Below are 23,433 nucleotides of genomic sequence, written 5' to 3'. Positions count from 1 at the left end.
AGAAACCTGACTGTATGACAATGTATGGTATGAATGGCCGTTGTTGAGAACTCTAACTAAAATGACAAAATCCCGTTAACCGTGCCAAGCGCCCAACACCATATTACCTGGTATTTGTGCGCCCCACTAAATGCAAGATTGTCACTAGATGCAAAAATCTACAAACTAGGTAAGTAACTACCTTTCATATGGCTTACCCGTACACAGAGTACTTAGGCAGCCTGCATGCACCACATACATTTTCTCAGCCCTCAAACTTGTTAGGGAAGATATAAGACACATGTATATGATGTGAAGAAAGTCCACATTATTTAAACAAACTTTGGTAAGAAATATCAAGGATACTGAAGTGAAGAAGGCATATATATTTCTCCATATAACCTTTGAATATAGTATTATTTCTAAATTAGTATTCTTCTTCCATATTAGACACCAAGAATCAATACTACCATTGAATTAAATAAGCAAGCCTCATAATATCTATTTGTATACTTTCTATTACTTTAGCTAGTTCGAAGGCTAGGAAAATGTGTATTATGTCTATGGGCTGCCTAAGTACCTGTTGTATGGGTATGTCATACAAAAGATACCTCTTATATAGGAGAAATGAAAAATTATACAGTTTTTAGGTAGAAGGTCTATTAACCGGGTAGGATACTATAGGTAGGAAGAATCATAATTGTAATATCTTAAGATATTAAGACTAATTCTACTAGAATTAAGAAGGACATAGGGGGTCATAAACTATAGGTAAATTTAGGCTTCCGATTATATACCCAACCCCGTACCAAAAATATTATATAACGCCCCTAAACCTTACCGATCTCCTCCTTAATATATCAGTTATAAGGATCGTTATCTATTATAAAGGGTGAAATATATATAGGCGAGATATATTCAGATAAGGACTAGTCGACGACTTACATACTCACTTACCAGACCGGAGAACAGCGGGCCAACGATAAAGCCGACGAGGTAGAGGGAGTTTAAGAGGGCTGACTATACGAATATTATTTTCCGACACTTAGAATGCTTTTACGACGATGGATAAGCCTCCAAAGGGAAGTGACGCGCTACGGGAGCCATTAAGGCGAATATCATACCTACTAGAATAGCATGGTTTTTTTCGTAGCTACAATTATACAATGACAAAATCATAAGATGTTCTCTGGAAAATTCCGAAGCTTTCTTTACAGACGGCAGGCTCCTTGATTCAAGATCCGCCTCTGAAATCCCAATTTCCTATGTACCCATCGCAGCCTGCCAAAAGGAAAAGCCCTGACAATTTACTGGCCACAGATAGAGGGGTGGAAAGGTGGATTGTGAGTCCCGTTGATATCTTAAGGTTGTTTATTCATTAAGCAGTAAAGACAGATTTACATAGGTCAAATACATGAAGTAACAAGGAGGCTATTTGTGTAGAGCCGTAGGAAGTATATTGTCCTACAGAAACGACGGCGGTAGTTCAGCAATTCGGGAAATTGGTAAAGTACTCACGCATGTCGGTGCGACTTTCATTTGTCAAATCCCTTTTGTCAGGAAGGATAGGCAGGGTCTATCGTCCTTCAATAGTTTCACTCACAAATCCCTCCTATCACAAATGGAATAAAAATCCAGGTACGGGTCTTCAAGAGTTGGAAGGCGTGGTAGAATGTGGTCACCATGGATAAAGCAATGAGGACAATCGTACTAGCCATAGACCGGTCAGAGCAATAAAAGGCGGAATCAATAACTCCATTGTCGACCCGAATGGCCAACGTCATTGCGAAAATTCTGTTCTTCTCATTTTTAATCTTCCCTTATTCTTGAATCTGGGCTTTGAAAAGTGACATGCCAGCAACCAAGGAAAAGGCACGAAGTAAGGGCACACAAAGCAGAGTGGCAGAGAAAACGAATAACAAATCAAGATAATAGCCTCTTTATGTGAAAACTTGTAATTGACAATCAGGCTGATGTCCATGTGATATTAGTTGAAATAAAATTGCAGAAAATCTCTATCAACAGCCAAGGCCGTGTCTTCCAGCCTAGTCTCGCTTACTTCAGACTCTGAGACAAGCTGGACGACCGCTCACTCATCCTTCTGACTATGCTAAATTAATTTTTATACGAGTCGGTAATTCGCGGTGTGGCACTGTACTGATGTGTAAAACTTTACAACTTAAAATGGTGGCTCCAACAGCTACATCTTGTGGAGGTTTTTCGTTTTACCTCTACAGTACAGCCAAGCCTATTGTAGTAAGGTGTACGGCAAGCTCTCGTATCTCAAGCAGGAGAGTTTCTTTTTTTCGTTCGCCGCACATTGCCACTAAGCCTATTTCATTTAGGTTACGACAAGATCTCGTATATAGAACGGATACGAAGTTCCTATTGTAAAGGTTGGGATTAGTACAATCGACATATTTGGCCCGCTACTTACTTGTTCGATCGTGCTACGACAATGCCGCAGTAGGGGATCCAGGAAGAACTAACCTTAAAAACTATTCTTAACCCCGTACATAGATCTAGACACAAGGCCATACTTTCACATACTAAGACGTTCTAGCTTTGAAAGTGTGTAAACCTATAGACAATTAACCCGTCCCTGATATCTCTCGGCTTATAGGTAGACCTTTCGTCATCCGTTTTCAGCAAAGCCTTTCACCTTATAGACTAAGTACCTCATTGAGGCGCGAAGTGTACTAATTCTTTTTCGTTTTGGCAGAGTCGGTCGCCCTGAAATCGACTCCTAAACAGAAAAGCTTGGAACGAAGCTGATGATATTCAAGAGGCGCCTAAGCCGTGGTTACAATGCCAAGGCTATATGCAGGAGAAATCGTACAAAAGCAATACGGAGCAGGTGTGGTGCTTCTAACACGAGTAATTGCGATTGGTCAGCCAGCGATTGAGGATCTGCTTGATGTGGGGAAAGGTTAGTTAGTGTACGATGGTAGTTACTAGCGTATCGTTTAATAATACGCAACCAATCCAATTGGACAATGCGGCAATGAATGTGGATGATTATTTCCTAGAAAGACACCAAGATGAACCAACTAGTTTGTCCATGCGTGCTTTTTGTGAATGAGATAAAGCTATTTAGCAGGACTAGCGAATCTATTTTGCCCTTTTCTCAAGCTACTACACTTTTTTTCTTCGTTCTCTTTTTCTTTGTTATTAAGGCATCCCTTCACTCATTCATCTGCCCAGTAGAAACCAATAATGACCTATCTTGTGTGGTATCTCTTGCTTCCTCTGGTGGCATCTTCTTCTGTGCTGCAATTTCAGGACGAATCGCCGGATACGTTCAAAAACCCCCGAGTTGAGTCTTTACCAAAGTTCCGTTACTGGTAGGTGCACACCTCGACTGTTTAAATTGTGCCAGACATCAGAATTAAACCAACCGATAAATAATCAATAGGCTGCCCGATGCAAGTGTCGCGGTTGAAGCGGTTCAACGTGACATCTCGGACCTCGCCAGCGCGGGGGCAGGCGGCCTGGAATTCGTTCCTTTCTACTTCTACGGTAACCCTTCAGATGCTCCGCCTCCTACAGATTGGAACAAATTTGGGTTTGGAACACCGGCTTTCAGCAATCTATTCGATGGAGCATTACAGGCAGCAGCCGACAATAGTATTCTCATGGACTTCAGCATGGGTGCTAGTGAAGGCCAGGGAACTCCTGCTACTGCTGGATCTCCGAGGCGGGCCATGCATTTAGTTTGTAACATTCAGCTAGCTTTTCTAGACCAGCCGCTGATGATCATCATCGTTAGAATGTACTATTCTTTTTGAAAAACTGGCTGGTAATAGAACTAGTATAACTTCATACCAAAAACTTACTATATAGAGAAATTGGTAAAATGAGGATGTATTTCAAAGAGCCGCAGGTTGCTCGCCATATACCCGCTGAATGCGTATAAAGCGGCTCTATAAGTGAATTCTATATATACTAAATAAGCTAAGGGAAATTACTATACGCGATATGGCCTTTGGCTGACAAAAAATGATATGTATAGTGATATACGTACGCCGTAGATAGGGTGACATTGCCGTAGGATAGTGATAGTATAAATGTACGAAGTATTTGGCTAACATGTTAATGATATGCGCCACTTGCTGGGGTCACCTGGTTACATCTCTCAGGCATTCCTCTTAGGCACCCTAACAAGCCGATGTGCCAAAGCACCATCATCCAATTTCAGAACCGTTTGCTCCCACTTGAATCCTTGGATTCTAGGGAGAAGCTTGATCCAGATATAATAGTAAACTCCGCACACCCCGATACTGTATTTATGGGCCAAGTCAGCGATATATACCAGCGGTGAATAAGGACAGCGACAACTTACATTCCAAGAGCAACCGCGCAATATGTTGCATACCAGAAGCTCACATCACCTCCATTGGCCCCAGTACTGGGAGGATACCACGGCATCACGACCATGTACAGGTTAGAAAGAATTGCAAATGCCACTGTAACGTGCCAGGCCTTGTAGTCCGGGGGCGGGAGATTGAGTCGTGCACGACGAATTCGAGTGACCACGAGGCCAATTGTGAGTATTGAGCCAAAGAAACTTGAGGCGTAGACTCCGAGGTCCACAACTATTTTCCAACATTAGTAAAAGGGTCTTTTTGTTATTTCCGGCGTGGTCATAACAAAGCATGTCAAAAAGGAGACAAGGACGTACCGAAACTAAATGCATCACCAGCAGGCGGCCCTAGAATCATTATCACCGTTAAGCTCCATTTCACAAAGTAGGGGCCGAGCGGTGTTCCAAACGGTCTCGTCGAAGTCCAGAATGAAGTGAAAGGTAAAACGCCTTGTCTATATCCAAACACCGGGTTAAGATCACTTCCAAAGTGCAAACACTATTTCATCACTAACCTTCCACACTCCCTTAGCATACGGGACTGTCCAATAAGCACAGCAAGAAGATTTCCAAAAGCACTCATGCAGATAAGGAAATTCAACGCCTTAGACGCGCCACCAGTTCCAAACACCTTCTCGAAAAAGACACCAGCCGCAACTACTTTCGAGTTTAGAATTTCCTCCTTGGTCGCAGCGCTAAAATAGGCAATGTTGGCCAACACATATAGAACTGCTGTAACTCCCAATGAGAGTGGAGCACTCCACTTCAAGGTTTTGGTAGGATTCTAATGCGAGTTAAAAACAAAAAAAGGTCGTCAAACTGAGATGTGAAGGACATACCCTGACTTCATTGACAACATTGAAAGCATTCTCATAGCCCGCAAAGGAGAACCAAACCTTGGTCAATGCATTGGTTGCTCCGTAGGCTGTGGCGCCGCTGGTACCCTCAAAGGCATTCCTAAAATTTGCCTTGGGGTCTTTCACTGAGGTATGACCTCCGAGAACCACTAAGCCAGTTACCGCGATGCTAATTTTGGTCAGCTCTGCCGACTAAATATATCTGCCTCGCAACTATATTACAGGTTCACACGTACAATAGCAATGTCAGTAGTTTGACTAGCCCGATGGCATTCGCCAGTCTCAAAGACCATCTGGTGTGAAATGCGAGAACTGTGGCGAGATTATTAGCACGTATCACACAGATAGAAGAATTATCACTCACCCAGTACTGCGACGGTATAGCAGGCTACAGCGACTCCCTTCAACTTCCACGGAGTAGCTTCCGAATCCGCCAGTTTGAAGAGATACTGGGCCAGTACTAGATAAAGTCAGTATTCGTCACTTCTTCATACACCAGAAATGCAATCATACCAACAGCATTACTGCTACTAAACGAGAAAAGTACCGTCTGCATCGCAAAGACAGTAGGGAAGAAGTACTTGGGTCGGGGATACGACTGTTCCAGGTAGACAACCTCCGATCCGGACCGACTAGGGAAAGATGATGCAAATTCCATGTAGACCGACAGAGAGCTAGATGCCATTAAATATCCGATCACCCAATAGAACAATGTGAGGCCAACAGAGCCGGCACCTTTAAGTACCGTCGATGCTATTATATGTGAGCATATCGTTAAACAATTCAGAGTGTTGAGGTGTACGTACGCGTTGAAAATACTCCCGTTCCAATCATCTTACTCAAATTCAAAAAAATCACAGTAACCCAACCGACCGAATACCCCAGCGGGGAATTAACTTCAACGGGCGCCCCCGATGCCTCCTGGTATGTGACCTTGGATGTGTTCCCACCCATTTCGGTAGTAAATTGCAGACTATCATTGTCGCTGCTGTCATATTGGGGGAGCTGCTCTGTATGTTCCCGTAAGGGAGAGGTAATACCCATATTTGCGGGCAGGAAGAAGATTGAGGAGAACTAGGATCTTTGTGAAATAGACGGCGAGACATGGGATGTATATATACTCTTGTTCAACTTGGACCCTCCACAATAACTGGGGCGCGCGGTCAGGGGAGCGGCTGGCCTCATCTGCCCAGAAACTATAATCCCATGATAAGACGGAATGACCGACAGGAATTTCGGCCCTTGTGGCGTTTATGTTAAATTCTAGCTTCGGTTAGTATTGCCTTGATGTGCGCTCTAGTCTTGGTTGGTATCGTGCATGGTAGCTTCCAGCGGATATAGTTAAATGCTATTGCCAGGCTGCAATGAAAAAGCGGAGGAATAAACTGGCGACCAGTTAGAAACTTGATGGGGAGAACTTTACCAATGGCCAAGGAATTATGTGTTCAGTTGCGAGACGGCATGTACTATGGCGCAATAGTTTGCAACAGATCATGAGAATGAGGTGATACAAAATCAATGAGGGGTTCCGGAAATGATCGTCACATCCAATTATACAATTGAATAAAAAGCAAACGACATGGGTATGCTAAAGGATTAAACTAGCAGGGAATATGTGGCGATTGATGAATCCCAACGGAGCAGGAAGTCGATTGATGAACGCGGGAAATGGGTCTTAGAAAAAAGTACTCGACGAACAAATTCCCAACCAAGGGCAGTTACAATACGAAGCGACCTTTCAACTCTTAAAAGCGGTGATAGCTACCTCCAGTCACCATCTCCGGTCTGGATTTCTCAGGTCCTTTTGGAGATACTCACGGCATCAAGTTTCCCATAAGGGGCGACTTCCCCAGGGAGTGGGTATAGCACTCATTTCAAACTCGATTCTTGCTGCATACACAATCTGACTGTGCTTTAAAATCGGGGTAATTACCGGTTTCCCATCAACCTTCAAACCACCAATGTATGGCTTCGTGGATGCCCCCGGAGCGCTAATTTCAAGCCTCCTCTCTCTACCATTGGCGACGGCTCCACCAGTTCTCGCTCCACTAGGAAGACGGATAGTCACTTCCTCAAAGAACGGTGTGCCGACAATATAATCTTCACTGGCAGGATTGACTGGATAGAATCCCAACGCGGAAAAGACATACCAAGCACTCATCTGTCCCAAGTCTTCATTTCCGCCTAACCCTCCACTGGTCGCATTGTAGTTCTCCCAAGCAATTTCTCTGATTGTCTCTGCTGCTTGGTTGGGATAACCGAGAGCAGAATACAAATAGGGTACATGGTGACTTGGTTCGTTGGTATGATCATTGTGGCCACCCTGGAAATGCGCATTCAACCTATCGCGGAAGGCTTCACGACCACCAAAAAGGGCAGCCAGTCCTTTCACATCATGCATCACATCAAACGTGTAGACCCAGTCATCGCCTTCGGTCCAACCAAAGGTGTTATTAGCCCAAGTCCCGTTCGCGTTGCGAGCTTGCATAAACTCAGTTTCGTTGTTCCAAAGAGACGCATAATTTTCGCTTCGCTTCTTGAGGGCTTCCACGGTGGCGTTGTTCTCTCCCGCATGGGCGGCAACAACCGAGCAGGCATAATCATTGAATGCGTAGTCCAATGTGCGGCTACCGGCCTCGGACCAACCGTCATTAGACACCCAGCCTTGCTTCACGTATGATGTGAGTCCAGCACGGGCCTCATATGAAGTGCCGGGCTCACGGTCATAGTACAAAATATCGGTATCTTTATCAGGCGGGGTGTATGCATCCTTCTTGACCGCTTGCCAAGCCTTGCCAATATCAAAGCCCCTAAATCCTCGTTCTAGGGCGTTGGCAAGGACCACGTCTGCATTCGTCGCGATCATGATATTTGTCTCAACCAGGTTGGCCCACATTGGCAACCAACCAGACCAATCGAAGATGCGTAGCAAGGAGCGCATCATTCCGTTGACACGTTCCGGCGCGAAAAGGGTCAACAGTGAGTGCTCGGCTCTGTATGTATCCCAAATTGACCAGGACTGGTAGTATGAGTCGTTTTCAGTGTGCACACTATCGGTGTAGCCCGAGTAGAAAATACGCGGTGCACCATCCTGCTTTGATGCTGGCTCGGAAAAGTCACTTGGATACTGGAGTGCATGGAACAGGCCAGTATACCAAATAGTGCGGGGGTCGTTATCCGGATGGGTCTTGTTGATGCCCTTGATGGATACCCTGCCCAACTTCTCAAGCCAGGCTGACTTCACCTTTTCAACAGTATCCTCGAAGGTGTACTCATCTGGGGCCTGGATCTCAAGGTTCTTCCGTGCCTGTGCGACGCTGATGTACGAAACACCAGTGCGCACTTCGACGCGGGATGTCGAGTTGGCAAATTTCACATATGCACCAGTGAAATTCCCGCGTCGATGGCTCTTATCCTTTATAACCGAGCCTCCATTTGTCACACCAAATTCAGTGAATGGCTCAGAAAATTGGGAGACAAAGTATCCCTTGAATGACGGGGCTTTGTCCGGTCCAAGGAGGTAATCCTGACGTTCACTGTTATAGCCGTAGATCTCCCGACTGTTGGCAACAATATGTATTTCTCCTGTCCAGTTCCGGCGTGAAGCTTGAATAAATACCCAGGGTTCTGCTTCGTCATTCAATTTGGTAGAGCTGTGTTGGAAGTCAAACCGAAGATACCCAATATGAGAATCTGCAGACATGGCAACCTGAGACCCATCAGAAGAAATTCATGACAAGTACGAAAAGTAAACCGATACCTGAATTGACCGCTCATACTCATCACCATCTGTACTACGAAGCACAGACTCAATCTGCCGTTTTCGCGTCCGCCCATTGGCACCCTCCTTCACCTCATCCGGCACGGAGCCCGCACCACCGGGAACAGGCCCATCACCTACAGCCTCAGCCGTGGCATTCCAGTCACGGTCCAAGCGCTGAGCAGCATCAACAAGGATCTCATAAACATACGGCGTACTCCTCTCATCCTTCTTCCGGAACTGCAATCCTCGATTCTGAAATAGCGGCTGCACTTCGCCGATTCCCGGTGTCAGTACAACCTGACCGGCCTCGCCCATCCAGATAGCGGGTTGGTGCGTGGCCTGGAATCCATGGATGAGACGGTCACTGTTGCCGTAAGGCACTTGCGAGATAAAATTCTCGCGGGTCTGTGGTGTCCAGCGGGTCATCCCGAAGGGAGGGGCGACGGAGGGGATCATGCCGCCGTTGCCATTTGGTGTTGTTCCGTAGGTGCCGATGAGGGGATTGACAAATTTGAGAACACCGGCATTGTTGTGGTAGGTTTCGTCTGTATTCGTCTCTGTAGTTGGCCGGGGGTATGCACCGCCTGCAAGTCCTGCTAGGAGGACTGGAAGCACGACGATCATGGTAATGGAGGAGCGTTGGTAGGAGAAAAGTTTTCCCCGCATTACCTGGATCCTACTTTGTAGATCCAAATCGCGAAAATTGACTTTTTTACCTGATGGTGAAGTTGATCCCAATTCCCGAAATGCGGGGTTTGGTAGTACTGGCAGGTAGTAGCAACATTCCTTTATCATTGGAGACTTTTGAACCTATTCCTTACCATCTTCATAGATGTACTATACTCATTTTATTTAAAATCAGTCTTACCAGTGACTTGGCGACTCAGGCCCTGGGGAGTTGCACAATCTCAATCAAAAAAGACATGGATTTTTAAAGCAGATAGTAAACAACCCTGATCTTCATTTGGAAATTTTGAATTTTAGACATTTTAGACATTTCAAACAGTAAAGACAAAGATTAAAGCATCGCTTTCATCCATGACAAACCATGGAGACAACATTCGCTGTAGAAAGCAACCTGATCAATCCATATGCACTGTGTAGAACAACCTATTACCACTATCAATAACCCCTCTGCCGGTGAGTTGGTTGTCCGAAAAACGGAGTGTCCACCTCGTCCATGAACCTCTCGTAGCGCAGGTCCAGAAATATCTGCATTACGCATTGATGTCATGAGCAATTTGGCCACAGGTCGGTCGGTGGCGTGAAGGACATACGGACGTTTGTATCTAGCGAGGACCGAATCAATGAAATGTCGATCTGTCAACCGTACAGAAGGCAGCCGAGTGGTATCAAGGCGCGGTGTTGCGTGTTGGATGGAGTAGGACTGCCTGGCGCGGCTGGAACCCGTTTTTGAAAGGCCCACTATTTCAAGGACCTTCTCCCACACAGATCGGATTCCACAGGTAACGACGACTGCGTGGACATGTCTCGTTCTGCCAACCAAGTGCAAGAGTCCTTAATATCACTATGCATATGGATCAATGATGACACAGTCTCGCAACAAGCCTCAGATTCCACATCACCAAGAGCCTCTTCATACAACAATGTTGCCTGACGGAAAGCAGTGTAAGAATATCCCAGGGGATTGTTAAATAACGCTTTCAAAGGGCTGTTGATCTCGTCCTCAGCTGAGGCAGCCCGGACCTGCTCCCAGAAGAGCACACCGCTATCTTCCTGGGCCAAGGTTTTGTCGGCGTCCAACACGATGACAGTTTGCAAGCGATCGGAATCGGCGAGTATCCCACCCATCCATTGTTCGGCAAGATTGTTGTTATATCCCTCAGAATGTGTCCGAAAATCCCGGATAATGCATCCGAGATTGCTGACAGATGCTAGCGGTGGCGATACCAGGGTGAAAATGGTGTTGTGATGTCTGCACAGATGGCGAAGTTCGCTTGTTTCAAATGCCTGCCACTTGGCCAGATGGGAGATCGATAATTATGTATCAAACGCAACTTTCTCACATCTCCAATATATATAACCCCAGCCAGTTGGCAGGTACAATTCTTCTAGGTAGGTATGATAACATTATAGTAAATACTGAAGCTCTGAAGGAATAGACGGTAGTATAAAAGAGTATGAAACCCTTCAGCCTAAAGGGCCAAGCCGGCCAAGCCACTAAAAATAGCCACGGCAGATCAGCCACCTGTGCCACGAAAAATAACAAGTGGCATGCGCGTCCCTATAGGGACGCGTGGATGATCTCTCTAAGAGTTTAAATAAACTCCACTTGCACTCACTCGGCCATTTCGCACGTTTGCATTTTTCCGTTCTTCGCTTTTCCGACCCTGTCTATCGCACACCATGCCAGCCCTATATGCAGCGCTAGCCCAAAGCACGGTGGAAACGGCCCCGCACCAACTGGCCCGGCGTGGCTTGAGTGTCAACCACACCCAAAGCGTCACCTTAGGCGTGATGGCAGCATATGTTGTGATCATCGCACTACTATGGAATCTACCATATGTTCGCTGGGTACTATGGCCCTTTAAGGTAATAATCTTCCAGCCCTATATTGACAGACTGTGGCTAACCCCTTGATAGATGCTGGTGATTGCCTTCCATGAATTCGGCCATGCGATTACTGCCTGCTGTACCGGCGGAAAAGTCAAGTCTATCTCGCTGGATCCACATGAAGGTGGTGTCACTGTCATGCAAGGCGGTATGAGTGCTATCACTCTGCCTGCTGGGTACCTAGGATCATCGATCATCGGCGCTCTATTGATCTTCGCTGGATTTAATATCGTCGCCAGCAAGGTTGCCAGCATCATCCTCGGTGTCTGCTTTCTGCTCACCCTTTGGTGGGCACGGAGAGACTGGTTGACTATCGTGACTGTTCTCCTTGCAGTCGGGTTGTTAGTGGCATGCTGGTTCATTGTCCATGGTGAAGCCTTGCGCTGGGTCGTGGTATGTCTGATACTTTGATTCCCTCCGTTGTGGACTTATACTAATCAACTTTTCTCTACAGCTGTTTATTGGTGTCATGTCTGCATTGTACAGTGTTTGGGATATTGTAAGTACCAGTCACACTCTCTTGGTTTATGTTGCCAATAACCTGTGCTCTAGTGCGACGACCTCATCCTTCGCAAAGTAAACAGCTCTGATGCCAGCGTCTTTGCAAAGAGGTATGGTGGATCTTCTCAGTGCTGGGGAGTCATCTGGTCTCTCATCTCCCTTGCCTTTATGGCCATTGGCATCATTGGTGGGATCGCGGCATTCCCTCAGTCATTCGGCCAACAGGAGTCCGATTCGCAGAAATTCATCTCGACTCGCTAGTGACTCTCGCAGAGTTGCTTTGGGGACATTACAGAGTGAAAATAATGATTTTTAATGAGATATGATAGTCCGTTAGGATATGTTCGCACATAGCTTAAGAATCCAATTTCCAATAATTTCAAATACCTTCACACTTTGATGGTTAGTCTTGTGCCGTACTAAAAGCGATTTATCATTGCGCAAGATGAGATTCGTTCTCAGATGACTACAAGGTCGAATATAACGACAATCCCATCAAGACCCAAAACAACTCCTTTCTCCGGATTCCCAAACGCCTCGCACATTTTCTCTCTTGTCCAGGTGGGTCTTCTGGCGCACCCGCTAAGCTAGTCTTTGATGGCCAGTTTCATCGTACCAGGCCAATCCCTTCCAAGGTACAACTATTTAATACTCACGCAGCATTTGGCACAAACTAGATGCTTCCACCTCCGCACTGTATGCAAGCTACTGTGACTGGGCCTGATAGACCGAGTGATACTTCACCGCAAGATGTAGATGCAAGATGATGAAACTAAGCGTCGGACGTCTCACCGATAGTTGTCCAGCTATCAATCGTTTTCGGATGGAGTTTTGGTCATAATACAGTTATGTCTTGTTTATTTTCTATTGTACAAGTATGTGAATGATAATCCCCGACAATTTATCGTGCATTCTCGGCCTCCAAGGCCTCTTCATGCTGTAAAGCCATCTTGGCCATGACGTCCCGCGCCGCGACCTTAGCTTTCCGCTTCTCATTCATAGCGGCCTCGTCTCCATTATCATCTGGACCACCAGTTCGTTTCCCATTGGGAGAGCCGGTATTACGCTTGCTCTTTTTGTTGGGTGCTGTGTGAGTCTCAAGAGGGGCCTTGGTCAAATCTTGTGACTTCTGCTGGTCGTCTTGACTAAGTTCACGGTTGATATTTGGGCCAAGGGATTGTGCACGCAGGCTGCGACGAGATGCGCGACGTCGCACTATGTTTTGCTGGCCGTTTGATTCGACATCCTCTTGCGTGCTAGAAGGAGCGGTAGTGGGTGATTCGGTGGAATCGGGGATGGTGGGTTGGCTGATCGATTTTCTCGGCCTGCCAGGCTGTCTTTTCTGAGGAACATCTTGGGACTCTGAAGGGGCTGTTTGGGTGCTATTTTCAACCGGCGTACCCAGACGTGGGCGTTTGGCTATGGTTTGCTGTAGGGTATATGATTGGCATTGAAGGGAGTTAGAGGTATTTTGGGGCTCTCCAGCAGGGATATGCACCTCTAGGGACCTAAGTTGCTCTTGTGCCGGCAGCCCGTTGGTAATTGCGGTTTGGCGCTCGTCATTGAGAGGAACGCGGGAGCTATAAATCGGGGGATCTGATAGTGACATTTCGTCAACCATATCGTCTTCGTCGAACGAGTCCGCGATTGCCTGACTGCGATCGCCCGGGAATGCGTCAGGCCAGTTACGTTTCCGGCCCGCTTGAAGCAAGCCGGGGCTCCGAACTTCGGGGAGCGCAGCGTTCATGTTCATTACCGACAATGACTCTTGCTGCTGTGGCAGGGTCACTCCCATGTAGCGATTCTTCATTTTCAGAGCTTCAATCTCCAATTTCAGTTTCTCGATCTCGTCAGACTTGGACTTTAACTCCTTCAGCACCATAGCAATCATGTCAAAGTCTTGTCCCTGCAGTATGGAACCTTCGCCCAGATTTCGGCCGGGTCCATTCAACTCAATTCGAAGTGCTGTAAATGAATGTTTGAGATCTGACATTGTGTCTTGGAGGTGGTTCACTGAGTTGGAAATCTGATCAATGCTTCTACCCTGATGGAGCATTTGGTTTTGCATAGAGGGATCGAGGGTGGTGCGGTCTGTGCAGCCAGCTGGCACTAGTGCACTGCCCTGGACGAGGTCGGGGTTTCGGCGCGGAGGTTCTTTTGGGGGACAAATCAGTCGTTCAAGGGCCCCCTGTTTGAAGGCCGGCTGCACCGTTCGCATGGTAACAATTTCCCTAAAAGCAACTTTCGACATTTTCCACAGAATATTCATCCTAAGAACATATTAGCAGTGAGAAGCGCCAGTCTTGGTCCACAGCCACTTACCCGTTGTCAAGTGGACAAAGTACCCCCATCCGTTGCTGACAGAGTTTACATGACACTTCTTGGATGACACGGCCACGTAACAGTGTCATATCCGATGTCTGAGGGATCTGCTTCCGCTCTGAAGAAACGGAGATGCGATGGAGGTCGACACTGAGCCATGCCGTTGGAATTGAGTAGGCATTAGATAGTTTGGCCCACTCATTCTCCAGTGCAGCCAGCGAGCTGGAGCACCGAGCACACTGACACAAAATGCCAGGCCGTGTGAGATGGGATAGATCCATCTTTGCGCGACCAGTGTGAAGAGTTGGAGAGTCAGTAAGATTGTGCAGGCTTGAACCACTGAAGCGCATTGCCCGCCCGCGGCCAGCCAAAGCTGACTCAGCGGTCGAGGCCGTCCATTGGACGCACTAGTCCTAATTTGGTTATCGATAAGGACTCCTTGTAGTGCGTCATAGCCGTGGAGTGATCAAGTTACGGATTATACACTTCTGATAGGTGAAACACGACGTTTAGGTTGTGGACCTGGACTGGGATAAATTGTGTGCTTAGCCTCCGATCACCAGTGTGATCTGCTGCACATCGACGATATCTATATTGCCCGGTTCCACAATGTAGCATCCATTCTGTCCCCGGATCACGTGTCGGCTCCCCTCTTTCCCCAATTCCTTCGAGTTATCTGCGTTTGCTGTCGCAAAACTCACCCATGAATCGCTTGTTGCATCCGATCTGTCGGTCTTCCTCGGCACTTCGAATAACTGCCCCACGCGGACGAAGAACAATCCTTCCAGTCGCTATGGCACAACTCTCTACTGATGCCCTGGCTCGTGCCTCGGCAGTCATTAGCACCACTGGCACGAAGCCCACAGCCTGGCATGGGGCTGGAGCTGCCGAGTTCGACCTCCGAAGTATGACTCAACCGGGAAAGGGAATGACGGAATTGAAGCTGATCTGAGTCAGGCGATACAATGACAAAGCCTACACCGTCGATGCTCGAAGCGATCTGCCAAACAACTCTTCTGGATGATGTGTTTGAGGAGGATCCAGTCACCAATGAGCTGCAAAGCTATGTTGCCGAAATCACCAAACACGAGGAAAGTCTGTTGGTCCTTTCCGGGACAATGGGAAACCAGGTAGCCATTCGCTCGCATCTCGCGCAGCCCCCTCATTCAGTATTGTGCGATCATAGATCACACATCATTTGTTATGAAGCTGGTGGTGTGAGCGCTTGGACTGGTGCCACCGTGAGCCCTGTTATTCCCAAAAATGGGGTGCATTTGACGTTGGAAGATGTCAAAAAGCATGCAGTTCTTGGCGATAATATTCATTATTGTCCGACTAAACTGATCAGTTTGGAGAATACCCTGGATGGGATGATTATGCCGCTCGCTGAGGCGAAGCGTATTGTGGAATGGGCTCATGCTAATGACATCAAGGTCCACTTGGATGGTGCCCGGCTGTGGGAGGCCGTCGTGTCCGGGGCTGGGAGCTTGCCTGAATATACAAGCCTGTTTGATAGCGTTAGTCTTTGCTTCTCGAAGGGGCTGGGGGCACCAATTGGAAGTATCATTGTGGGCTCCCAAGAGTTTATCAAGAAAGCGCGTTGGTTCCGCAAATCCATCGGCGGTGGTGCTCGACAAACGGGCGTGATTGCAGCTGCGGCCCGGGTTGCACTCACTGAAACTTTTGGCACAGACCCCAAAGGCCAGACTGGAAAGCTTGCAGCAACACATAAAAAGGCGAAGCGCGTAGCCGATCTGTGGACTAGTCGTGGTGGGAAGCTGGAATACCCCCTGCACACCAACATGGTTTGGTTGGATCTCGAGGCATCAGGAGTGGGGCCAAATGACCTGGCAGAGATTGGACACCAGAAAGGGCTGAAATTGATGGGTGGACGCATCGTGGTCCATTACCGTAAGTGCTTCCCTAATTTATCTTGGGGTCGGGAATGCATGACTCAAAATCTGACCTGTCACAGAGGTATCGGATGAAGCGCTTGCACGACTGGAACAAGTGTTCGATACTGCGCTGAAAGGTGATTTTAAACGGAGTGAAGATGCTAGCAAGCCATATGGGAGTAAGTAGTTGAAGCAAATAATAACAGAATCTAGTGTACATCCTGATGTAAAGATATGAAAGTTTTGGTTTACTTTGTAGAGATATCCGTATGTTTTTCTTTTTTCATAGATCAAACTCGAGACGATTCCACGGTTAGCCCCCGCTATATCCCGCTTGACCAATCAACGCGCCTGCTGCCTGATGAGTAAGGAGTTTATGCGCCTTAGGAACGCGTCGTTGCCTCAGGTACCTCGTCACGATTGTTGCGGCTGGTTCTTGGTCTTGTTCCTCGGACGACGACCTTCCAAGGAGTGCGATTTTGCGTCCCGGCGTCCCCATTTTTATCTGTCTACTGTTTCGAATTTACCAGCTGTGGACAGGTCGATAGGGAATCTTTCAAGCTGTGTGAGTTCATTCTCCATATCGAGTCGATGCTAACACAAAAGCCTCTCCAAGCTTCCAAAAGACATTTGCTGATTTATTATAACGGAATTCACAGACATACCTTCTGGCGCACTCGAAACCACAGCATACAGTCCTTCCTTAATTCGAGCATTATTAATACAGCAAGACCATTGGGTAGCATCTTATTGAACGGCGTCTTGACGATCCGGTATCCCTCCACCGGTAGACACCTTCAACACCGGAACCGCGCCCTGTATTCTTATAGCTTGAGGACAGGGGCTGGATATACCAATTTCTAATTTCATGGCCGGCATCATCATCTCTGTTGACCGACACTGCCTTTGAGGAAGAGTTCACGAGGGACACACACCCCACTCTGCAAGGCACACGGTTCACTTATCGCTCACCCATTGCCTATTCCGCTCCTTACAATCACTGAACCAAACATTCGCGACCATCCTTTCATCAAGCGACCCATACCCTTGTGAATGGGTCATTGGTGCTGAAGCATACGCATCATTATCTTACCCAACATTTGCCCGGGTGTGCGGTTCCTCGGACCCAGTACCCATTCCCCTCGAGGTATATATACAAACTCTCCCTTACCCTTACTTCTTGGTGCAACCTTACTGATATATTATATTTCCAGTCTACGACGTTAATGACCCTTTTATGCACATTTCCTTTGCTGGCCTCGCAGCAGATATACCCTACCCCATCAGATCTATACCTGTAGTTCATTTCTTTGTTCATTCTCCTAGCACCTTCATTTGCACTTGCATTCATCCTCATAATGGAAGCCACTCAGGAATCCACCCAGCCGTGTGCTGATCCTCGCCGAATGGGAATGAATAACTCTGGCATCCAAGACTCAGACTTGGCCGACATCATTTGTATCCTCCATCCAAATTCGCATGCTGCCCATGATGCTGTCGGTGCCACTGGAGGAATATGTGCCCAGCACATACTCCAAAGGGACATTCTAGAACACGAATCCTCTCACACAGCGGCATTAGATTTGGCATTGAGGCTCTCATCAAAAGTTCACAACCTGGGACTTGGTTTCTGCTTCGGTCGCAATCGTTCTCGCTGTGATGTTCTTCTGAGTGTTGATGACGATGCTAAACGAGTGTCGAACACTCACTTTCGCATATTTCTAACCGAGGACGGCATTCTTATGCTTCAGGATACGTCGACAAATGGTACCATTGTGGACAATTGCCGCCTGCGAAAATCTCAGAAGGATGGGAACAGTCGGATGCTCACAAATGGATCCGTCATTCAAGTCATCACCGGATCCCAAACGTCCGACGAGGTCCGCTTTGTGGTTCGAATTCCGTCACGAGAAGGATTCGCTGTCCAATATCACCAGAACTTGTTTCGGTATTTCGAAAGAGTCCATGCCCATGCCCCGGCGCATAAAGAACGACAGGGCCCTGGCCCGTCGGCTTTGGCGTGGTCGTCCGCCAACGCATATGGCATGCATTGGACAGGTGGTGCCGAGTACAACGTGACTGGACAGATCGGAAAGGGGGCTTTCGCTACTGTGTACAAGATTGCAACCAAGCAACATGGCGCCATCTATGCTGCAAAGGAACTCGACAAGCGCCGCTTCATGAAAAACGGTATCCTTGATCAAAAGGTTGATAATGAGATGAAAATCATGAGAGATCTCACACATGTAAGCGATGTTTTTCGGTTTTCCTAGTAACAATACAACTAACACGCTGCAGCCGAACATCGTTCAATACATCAATCACCACGAGCATGATCGCTGGATCTACATCATCATGGAGTATGTGCCAGGCGGCGAGTTGTCGACATACCTGCAGACCCAGGGAAGAATTGCCGAGGAGATGGTGAGAACGATCGCGCGACAAACGTTACGAGCACTTCACTATTTGCATAAACGCCGCATCACCCATCGGGATATCAAACCGGACAACATCCTGATTGCCTCGTTGGACCCGCTCAGAATCAAATTATCCGACTTTGGGTTGTCGAAAGTGGTGGAGCAGGAAACCTTTTTAAAAACCTTTTGTGGAACACTTCTCTACTGTGCGCCGGAGGTGTACCCGGACTATGATCAATACCGCCGTGGCGAGCTCCGAAAGAGGCGTCGCGTTGGAGACCCGTAAGTCACTAATTTCTTTTTCTCTTGGGTAGCCTCTGCTGATATTCAAAGACCGCCCAAAACATCTCCGTACAGCCAATCGGTTGACATGTGGTCGTTAGGGGCAGTTCTTTTCCATATCCTGTCTGGCGTTCCACCATACTCAGGGCGTGCAGAAGATCGAGGTGTCCAAATGCTTCGTACTATTATGACAAGTGATGCTGATTTCGATGCCTTGCGCCAGGCAGGCGTGTCCGAGTCTGGCATTGACTTTGTCGCCCAGCTTCTCAACCGGGACCCTTTCTCTCGTCCGACAGAGAAGGAGTGTTTCCAGCACCCTTGGATTGCGGAGGTCCCTGATGTGGATGAGTATGAGGATGATGACGACTTGCTATATGACCATCAAGATGGGCTTTCAATCATTGGTGAGGATGCTGAGGACGAGCTAGACGCTTCGCAATTGTCTATTGCTGAGGGTCCGGGGTACGTACATGAAGCCGACAGTGAAGAAGGTAGCAGCAGTGAAGAAATCTCCAAACGGCCTCGAATTGAGTACATTCCCACCGATGTTCGCTATCCCAGTCTTCCCAATATTGAGAGCTTCCAAGATGGGCAAGCGGTGGTGGACAATCATGCCAAACGCTTATTTGGCGAAGTTTCTGCCTCAGCTCTGCGCAGCTCCCACGCACTCGGTAATATGGATGCATACGACGCAAACAATTTCCACGTTGACTTTCTCTCTTCCGGTGAGTCGATGATGAGCGACGATCCCAACGAGTCGATTATTTCCCTCCCGGCGGTTCCCTTCGGTGGCACTGCGCCTAGTTTGATGGGTGCAGAGAAGCTCGTTGGGCAACTCAACATGAATTCCTTGAACCCCGCTTTGCAACTCAAGGGTGGCCCAGTTAACAAATCCTCCTTGCGGCAGACCACTCCTGGGCACATCAAGGACGGGATGCCAGCTAGCACCCTCAACAGGGATTCTATGCCGCCGACTTCGAGTCCTAAGGAACAACCTGTCTCGAGTCCCCAAGAGCCAACCCCAAAAGCAAAGTTCACACGTCGGATTGACCTTGCTCTTGCAATCCCCGATACAGCCAGCGAGGCATCTAGCGATAATAGTGCCCGCAACAGCCGCCGTAACATTGCTCCCAACGACCCCTCTCCCCCCTCAAAATCACAGTACGACGCCGAGTTTGCTACTACCCTTGATGCGCAGACAGGCCAAGCTATCTTGGATCAGATCAATGTGGAGGAATCAAGCTCGTCAGAACCGATTGTTCATCGACCCAACTCCCCGCCTATTCCCTCCACGCTGTCAAATCTCAAGTTCGCCAAACCACCAAAGAGATATGGAAAGTTGAAAAGTCTCCCCGGTTCGATATTCGACTTGACAATCTACCTTGAGGATAGGCTCACCTCATGGGGTCGAGGCCCGTTGGCGACTGTCAAGCATGCCGACCGCATGGACACAAGGATCCCCGCCTATGCCCTGGAGGTCACCTTCTGGACTCCAGGAATCGAAGCGAGGATCGCAGCAGGTGAAAGCTGGCTCGAAATTCCAGGTGTGATGGCTATTCTCTCCACCAAAGCACGTTCTGGCATCTGGGTAAACGACACACTGCTGCGCCGTGGCTCTATGACCGAGGATGGTCCCGAGGCTTTACAATTTGGGAAGCTCTACACGGGCGACATCATCACTGTGTACCAAAACAAAGACCGAACGAAGTTCCTCAAGTTCCAATGCGACTTTACCCATGGCGAAAGCGCCCAGTCTCGGCCCGTACACGAAGCCGGGTTCATGGTGCGACAGGCTCTCATGGCCAAGGCTGGCGGGGCGGCGAACCGAATGCCGATTCAGCCCCAATGCAAGGATCGGGATTAGATTGGGATCTGGTGTTGTTAGTCTTTCCGCTTCGGACGTAGATTGATAGGAAGTGCGTGGTCCGGTGGGAATTACTCGTTACATATTTTCTATACTCCACAATAGTCTTTGTCCGCAAGCAGTCGAGTAGATGAGTAGATGTAGAGAAGTGGGGCCGATCTCCGCCAATCGATCATACTTGAGTAGTTCATAGGTTACATTAGGGCTAAAATGGATTAATGTCAACTGTACTAATTGTCAACTATACAGTATGTAGTGATCAAAAATAGAAAACCAAGGATTTAAAGTATTGAGGCTAATTTGAGATCCAAATCCAATTTCCCCTTTAACCAAGGGAAGGATCGAAACCTAAATCGCACCTACTCCCAAGACCGTGGCATCGGACGTACCGCATTCGGCCTCAAGTTCCTTCGCATCTCGAATCCGGCACATAATGTGCAACACACGTTTAATGATGTTTGGCGTGTCTTAACTGCTTCTCTTCCTAACTTCACGTCACTCGTTACATCTCTCTGACCTCACAACAAATTCATCCCTTCGCTCGTACTTTCCCTCCGGCCAACATACTCCAGATTCACAACAATCACTCTCTAGCAATTCACTTTTTAGCGCCAATCACTGCGATGACCTTATCGCGATCACCCTCTCCCCACCCGGGCGGGGGGTGGTCCAACCCGGGACTTGTTCCGGGTAGCGGCACTGTATCACCGAACGGTCCATCGCCCAGTTCGATATCCCCAGGTACACCAGGTGGCGTATCATGGGCAGCAGCCAAGGCAAAAAGCGACGAGGTGCGCGGGTACCCATCATTCTCAACACGCAATGGCGGCTTCTTCTCTCGTCAACGACACAAGATCTCATCTCGCTTTCATAGCATTCGAAGGCATTCCTCACGCGAATATATCGATAAGGATGATTTTGGTCGAGAATGGAAGCGTGCAGGCAGTGGTTGTGGCCTGTTAGGTGCCGTACGGATACCAGTGCGCCGGGGCCGGTTCCGGCTGCTGTTGGCATTGTTGTTCGTGTGGGTTGGGTATCTACTTTTCTGGACGAGTAAGTGATTTCTACTACGATGATTTTTTTGACGTATTACTCTAACAATATTCCAGGCATTATCCAAACATACCGACAATCACCCATGGGCGGTGGGGGCAAGTTCGTCATAATACTTGGATCGAATGTGGAGGGCGGCGTCATGGAGTGGAAGGGTGCACGCGAATGGGCCATTGAACGCAACAGCATATGGAACAAGAAGAGATATGCACAAAAGTGGGGGTACGAGCTCGAACTGGCTAATTTGCTGGCCAAGAAGCGATATTCACATGAATGGCGCGAGAGCTGGGAGAAGGGCGATGTGATCCGCGAAGCCATGCGCAAGTATCCAGACGCACAGTGGTTTTGGTGGCTTGACTTGAACACCTGGGTTATGGAATACGGCACATCCCTCCAACACCATCTATTCAATGACCTCGAGTCCCACGTTTACCGCGATATCACCGCCTTTAACCCTCTCAACATCACCCATCCACTGCCTGAGTTCTGGCTTGACGAGCTAGGTCGTTCCCTCGAGGGCGATGGTGAGGCAGATTCATTGAATATGCTTCTGACACAAGACTGCGCCGGATTTAATCTCGGATCTTTCTTTATGCGCCGATCTGATTGGACAGACCGCCTGCTCGATATCTGGTGGGATCCCGTCATGTACGAGCAGATGCATATGCAATGGGAACATAAAGAACAGGATGCCCTGGAGTACATTTATCAGAGTCAACCATGGGTTCGGAGCAGTGTTGGCTTCTTACCCCAACGCAGCATCAATGCCTTCCCACCTGGCGCATGTGGCGACGGAGATAATCCAGTGGTTCACTATCAACAGAACGCACATGATCTCGTCGTCAACATGGCTGGGTGTATGTTTGGTCGTGATTGTTGGTCTGAAATCTACTACTACCGCGAGCTGAGCAATTGGCTCGGTCGGTCTGGCTGGGAGAGATTCAAGGATGGTGTCACTGATATATACGACCGAATGACCGCAAAAGTTAAGGATGAGGATGATTGATCCATACAGTCTTATGCTTTTTACGTTGATTATGCTTGTCTACGGCATGTCTACATTGTTGTTATTATTCCTCTCATTATGAGAGTTTTTTTGTTGGAAGTTTGGCTTCGTATGTATATCGCTTTAGTGGTTTTCGCTTTGTCTTGATCGGGGCGTACGGTAGCTCGTGTGAAGAACCATGGTCATTGAAAATATGATATTTTGAAAGGAATTTCTTCTTCAACAAAATGATTTCACCTCGCTCTAAATAAAATAAAAATATATAATCTTCGAGTGAGCAAAACTGCCCTCATTGTCTGACCTACCGTTTTCGGCTAGTATAGACCCACGTGACCTCCCAGATCTGCACAAAAGGGCCCTTCCGTCTCCCTTACCAAACCACCCTAGACCGCCCTCGTATCACCCAATCACAAGCCAGGTAATCCAACCTTCAAGATCAACGATCCAGACGACCGCATCAAGCAGTCTCCAAAAGCCGACTCCCTGCCAACAACCTTTGCTGCCATTGTCCTCCGCCCGAGCAAGCAAACCACCTCACCAAACCCTCACCTCACACC

At 47.9% G+C, this 23,433-nt stretch overlaps 9 protein-coding genes across 9 annotated transcripts; 5 read left to right on the top strand and 4 right to left on the bottom strand.

Moving 5' to 3' along the window:
- Positions 1–3,195: 3,195 nt before the first annotated feature.
- Positions 3,196–3,767, top strand: N7537_010582 (uncharacterized protein; the record flags this gene model as incomplete). The annotated part of the gene is made up of 2 exons (XM_056901636.1): positions 3,196–3,323; positions 3,395–3,767. 2 exons carry the CDS (start codon positions 3,196–3,198, stop codon positions 3,765–3,767), a joined length of 501 nt encoding a protein of 166 aa, XP_056750304.1.
- A 347-nt stretch (positions 3,768–4,114) lies between these two features.
- N7537_010581 (uncharacterized protein) lies at positions 4,115–6,243 on the bottom strand (the record flags this gene model as incomplete). Its single annotated transcript, XM_056901635.1, has 9 exons — positions 4,115–4,259; positions 4,322–4,574; positions 4,661–4,797; positions 4,858–5,126; positions 5,182–5,368; positions 5,436–5,511; positions 5,564–5,659; positions 5,713–5,952; positions 6,006–6,243. 9 exons carry the CDS (start codon positions 6,241–6,243, stop codon positions 4,115–4,117), a joined length of 1,641 nt encoding a protein of 546 aa, XP_056750303.1.
- A 778-nt stretch (positions 6,244–7,021) lies between these two features.
- Positions 7,022–9,586, bottom strand: N7537_010580 (GH92 family glycosyl hydrolase; the record flags this gene model as incomplete). Its single annotated transcript, XM_056901634.1, has 2 exons — positions 7,022–8,908; positions 8,960–9,586. 2 exons carry the CDS (start codon positions 9,584–9,586, stop codon positions 7,022–7,024), a joined length of 2,514 nt encoding a protein of 837 aa, XP_056750302.1.
- Positions 9,587–10,387: 801 nt separating this feature from the next.
- On the bottom strand, positions 10,388–10,774 carry N7537_010579 (uncharacterized protein; the record flags this gene model as incomplete). Its single annotated transcript, XM_056901633.1, has 1 exon — positions 10,388–10,774. The coding sequence occupies one exon, from the start codon at positions 10,772–10,774 to the stop codon at positions 10,388–10,390; it is 387 nt and encodes a 128-aa protein (XP_056750301.1).
- A 555-nt stretch (positions 10,775–11,329) lies between these two features.
- On the top strand, positions 11,330–12,298 carry N7537_010578 (M50 family metallopeptidase; the record flags this gene model as incomplete). Its single annotated transcript, XM_056901632.1, has 4 exons — positions 11,330–11,515; positions 11,567–11,929; positions 11,991–12,035; positions 12,089–12,298. 4 exons carry the CDS (start codon positions 11,330–11,332, stop codon positions 12,296–12,298), a joined length of 804 nt encoding a protein of 267 aa, XP_056750300.1.
- A 640-nt stretch (positions 12,299–12,938) lies between these two features.
- Positions 12,939–14,640, bottom strand: N7537_010577 (uncharacterized protein; the record flags this gene model as incomplete). Its single annotated transcript, XM_056901631.1, has 2 exons — positions 12,939–14,307; positions 14,360–14,640. 2 exons carry the CDS (start codon positions 14,638–14,640, stop codon positions 12,939–12,941), a joined length of 1,650 nt encoding a protein of 549 aa, XP_056750299.1.
- A 512-nt stretch (positions 14,641–15,152) lies between these two features.
- N7537_010576 (threonine aldolase GLY1) lies at positions 15,153–16,441 on the top strand (the record flags this gene model as incomplete). Its single annotated transcript, XM_056901630.1, has 3 exons — positions 15,153–15,264; positions 15,317–16,270; positions 16,335–16,441. 3 exons carry the CDS (start codon positions 15,153–15,155, stop codon positions 16,439–16,441), a joined length of 1,173 nt encoding a protein of 390 aa, XP_056750298.1.
- A 1,171-nt stretch (positions 16,442–17,612) lies between these two features.
- On the top strand, positions 17,613–20,817 carry N7537_010575 (serine/threonine-protein kinase; the record flags this gene model as incomplete). The annotated part of the gene is made up of 3 exons (XM_056901629.1): positions 17,613–18,500; positions 18,553–18,953; positions 19,005–20,817. 3 exons carry the CDS (start codon positions 17,613–17,615, stop codon positions 20,815–20,817), a joined length of 3,102 nt encoding a protein of 1,033 aa, XP_056750297.1.
- A 623-nt stretch (positions 20,818–21,440) lies between these two features.
- N7537_010574 (putative alpha-1,6-mannosyltransferase subunit) lies at positions 21,441–22,876 on the top strand (the record flags this gene model as incomplete). Its single annotated transcript, XM_056901628.1, has 2 exons — positions 21,441–21,870; positions 21,927–22,876. 2 exons carry the CDS (start codon positions 21,441–21,443, stop codon positions 22,874–22,876), a joined length of 1,380 nt encoding a protein of 459 aa, XP_056750296.1.
- Between the last annotated feature and the right edge of the window lie 557 nt (positions 22,877–23,433).

Source organism: Penicillium hordei, assembly GCF_028827395.1.
Source record: "Penicillium hordei strain IBT 12815 chromosome Unknown utg000005l_segment0_segment0, whole genome shotgun sequence".
NCBI lineage: Eukaryota > Fungi > Ascomycota > Eurotiomycetes > Eurotiales > Aspergillaceae > Penicillium > Penicillium hordei.
This window is presented reverse-complemented; position numbering and strand designations above follow the sequence as displayed.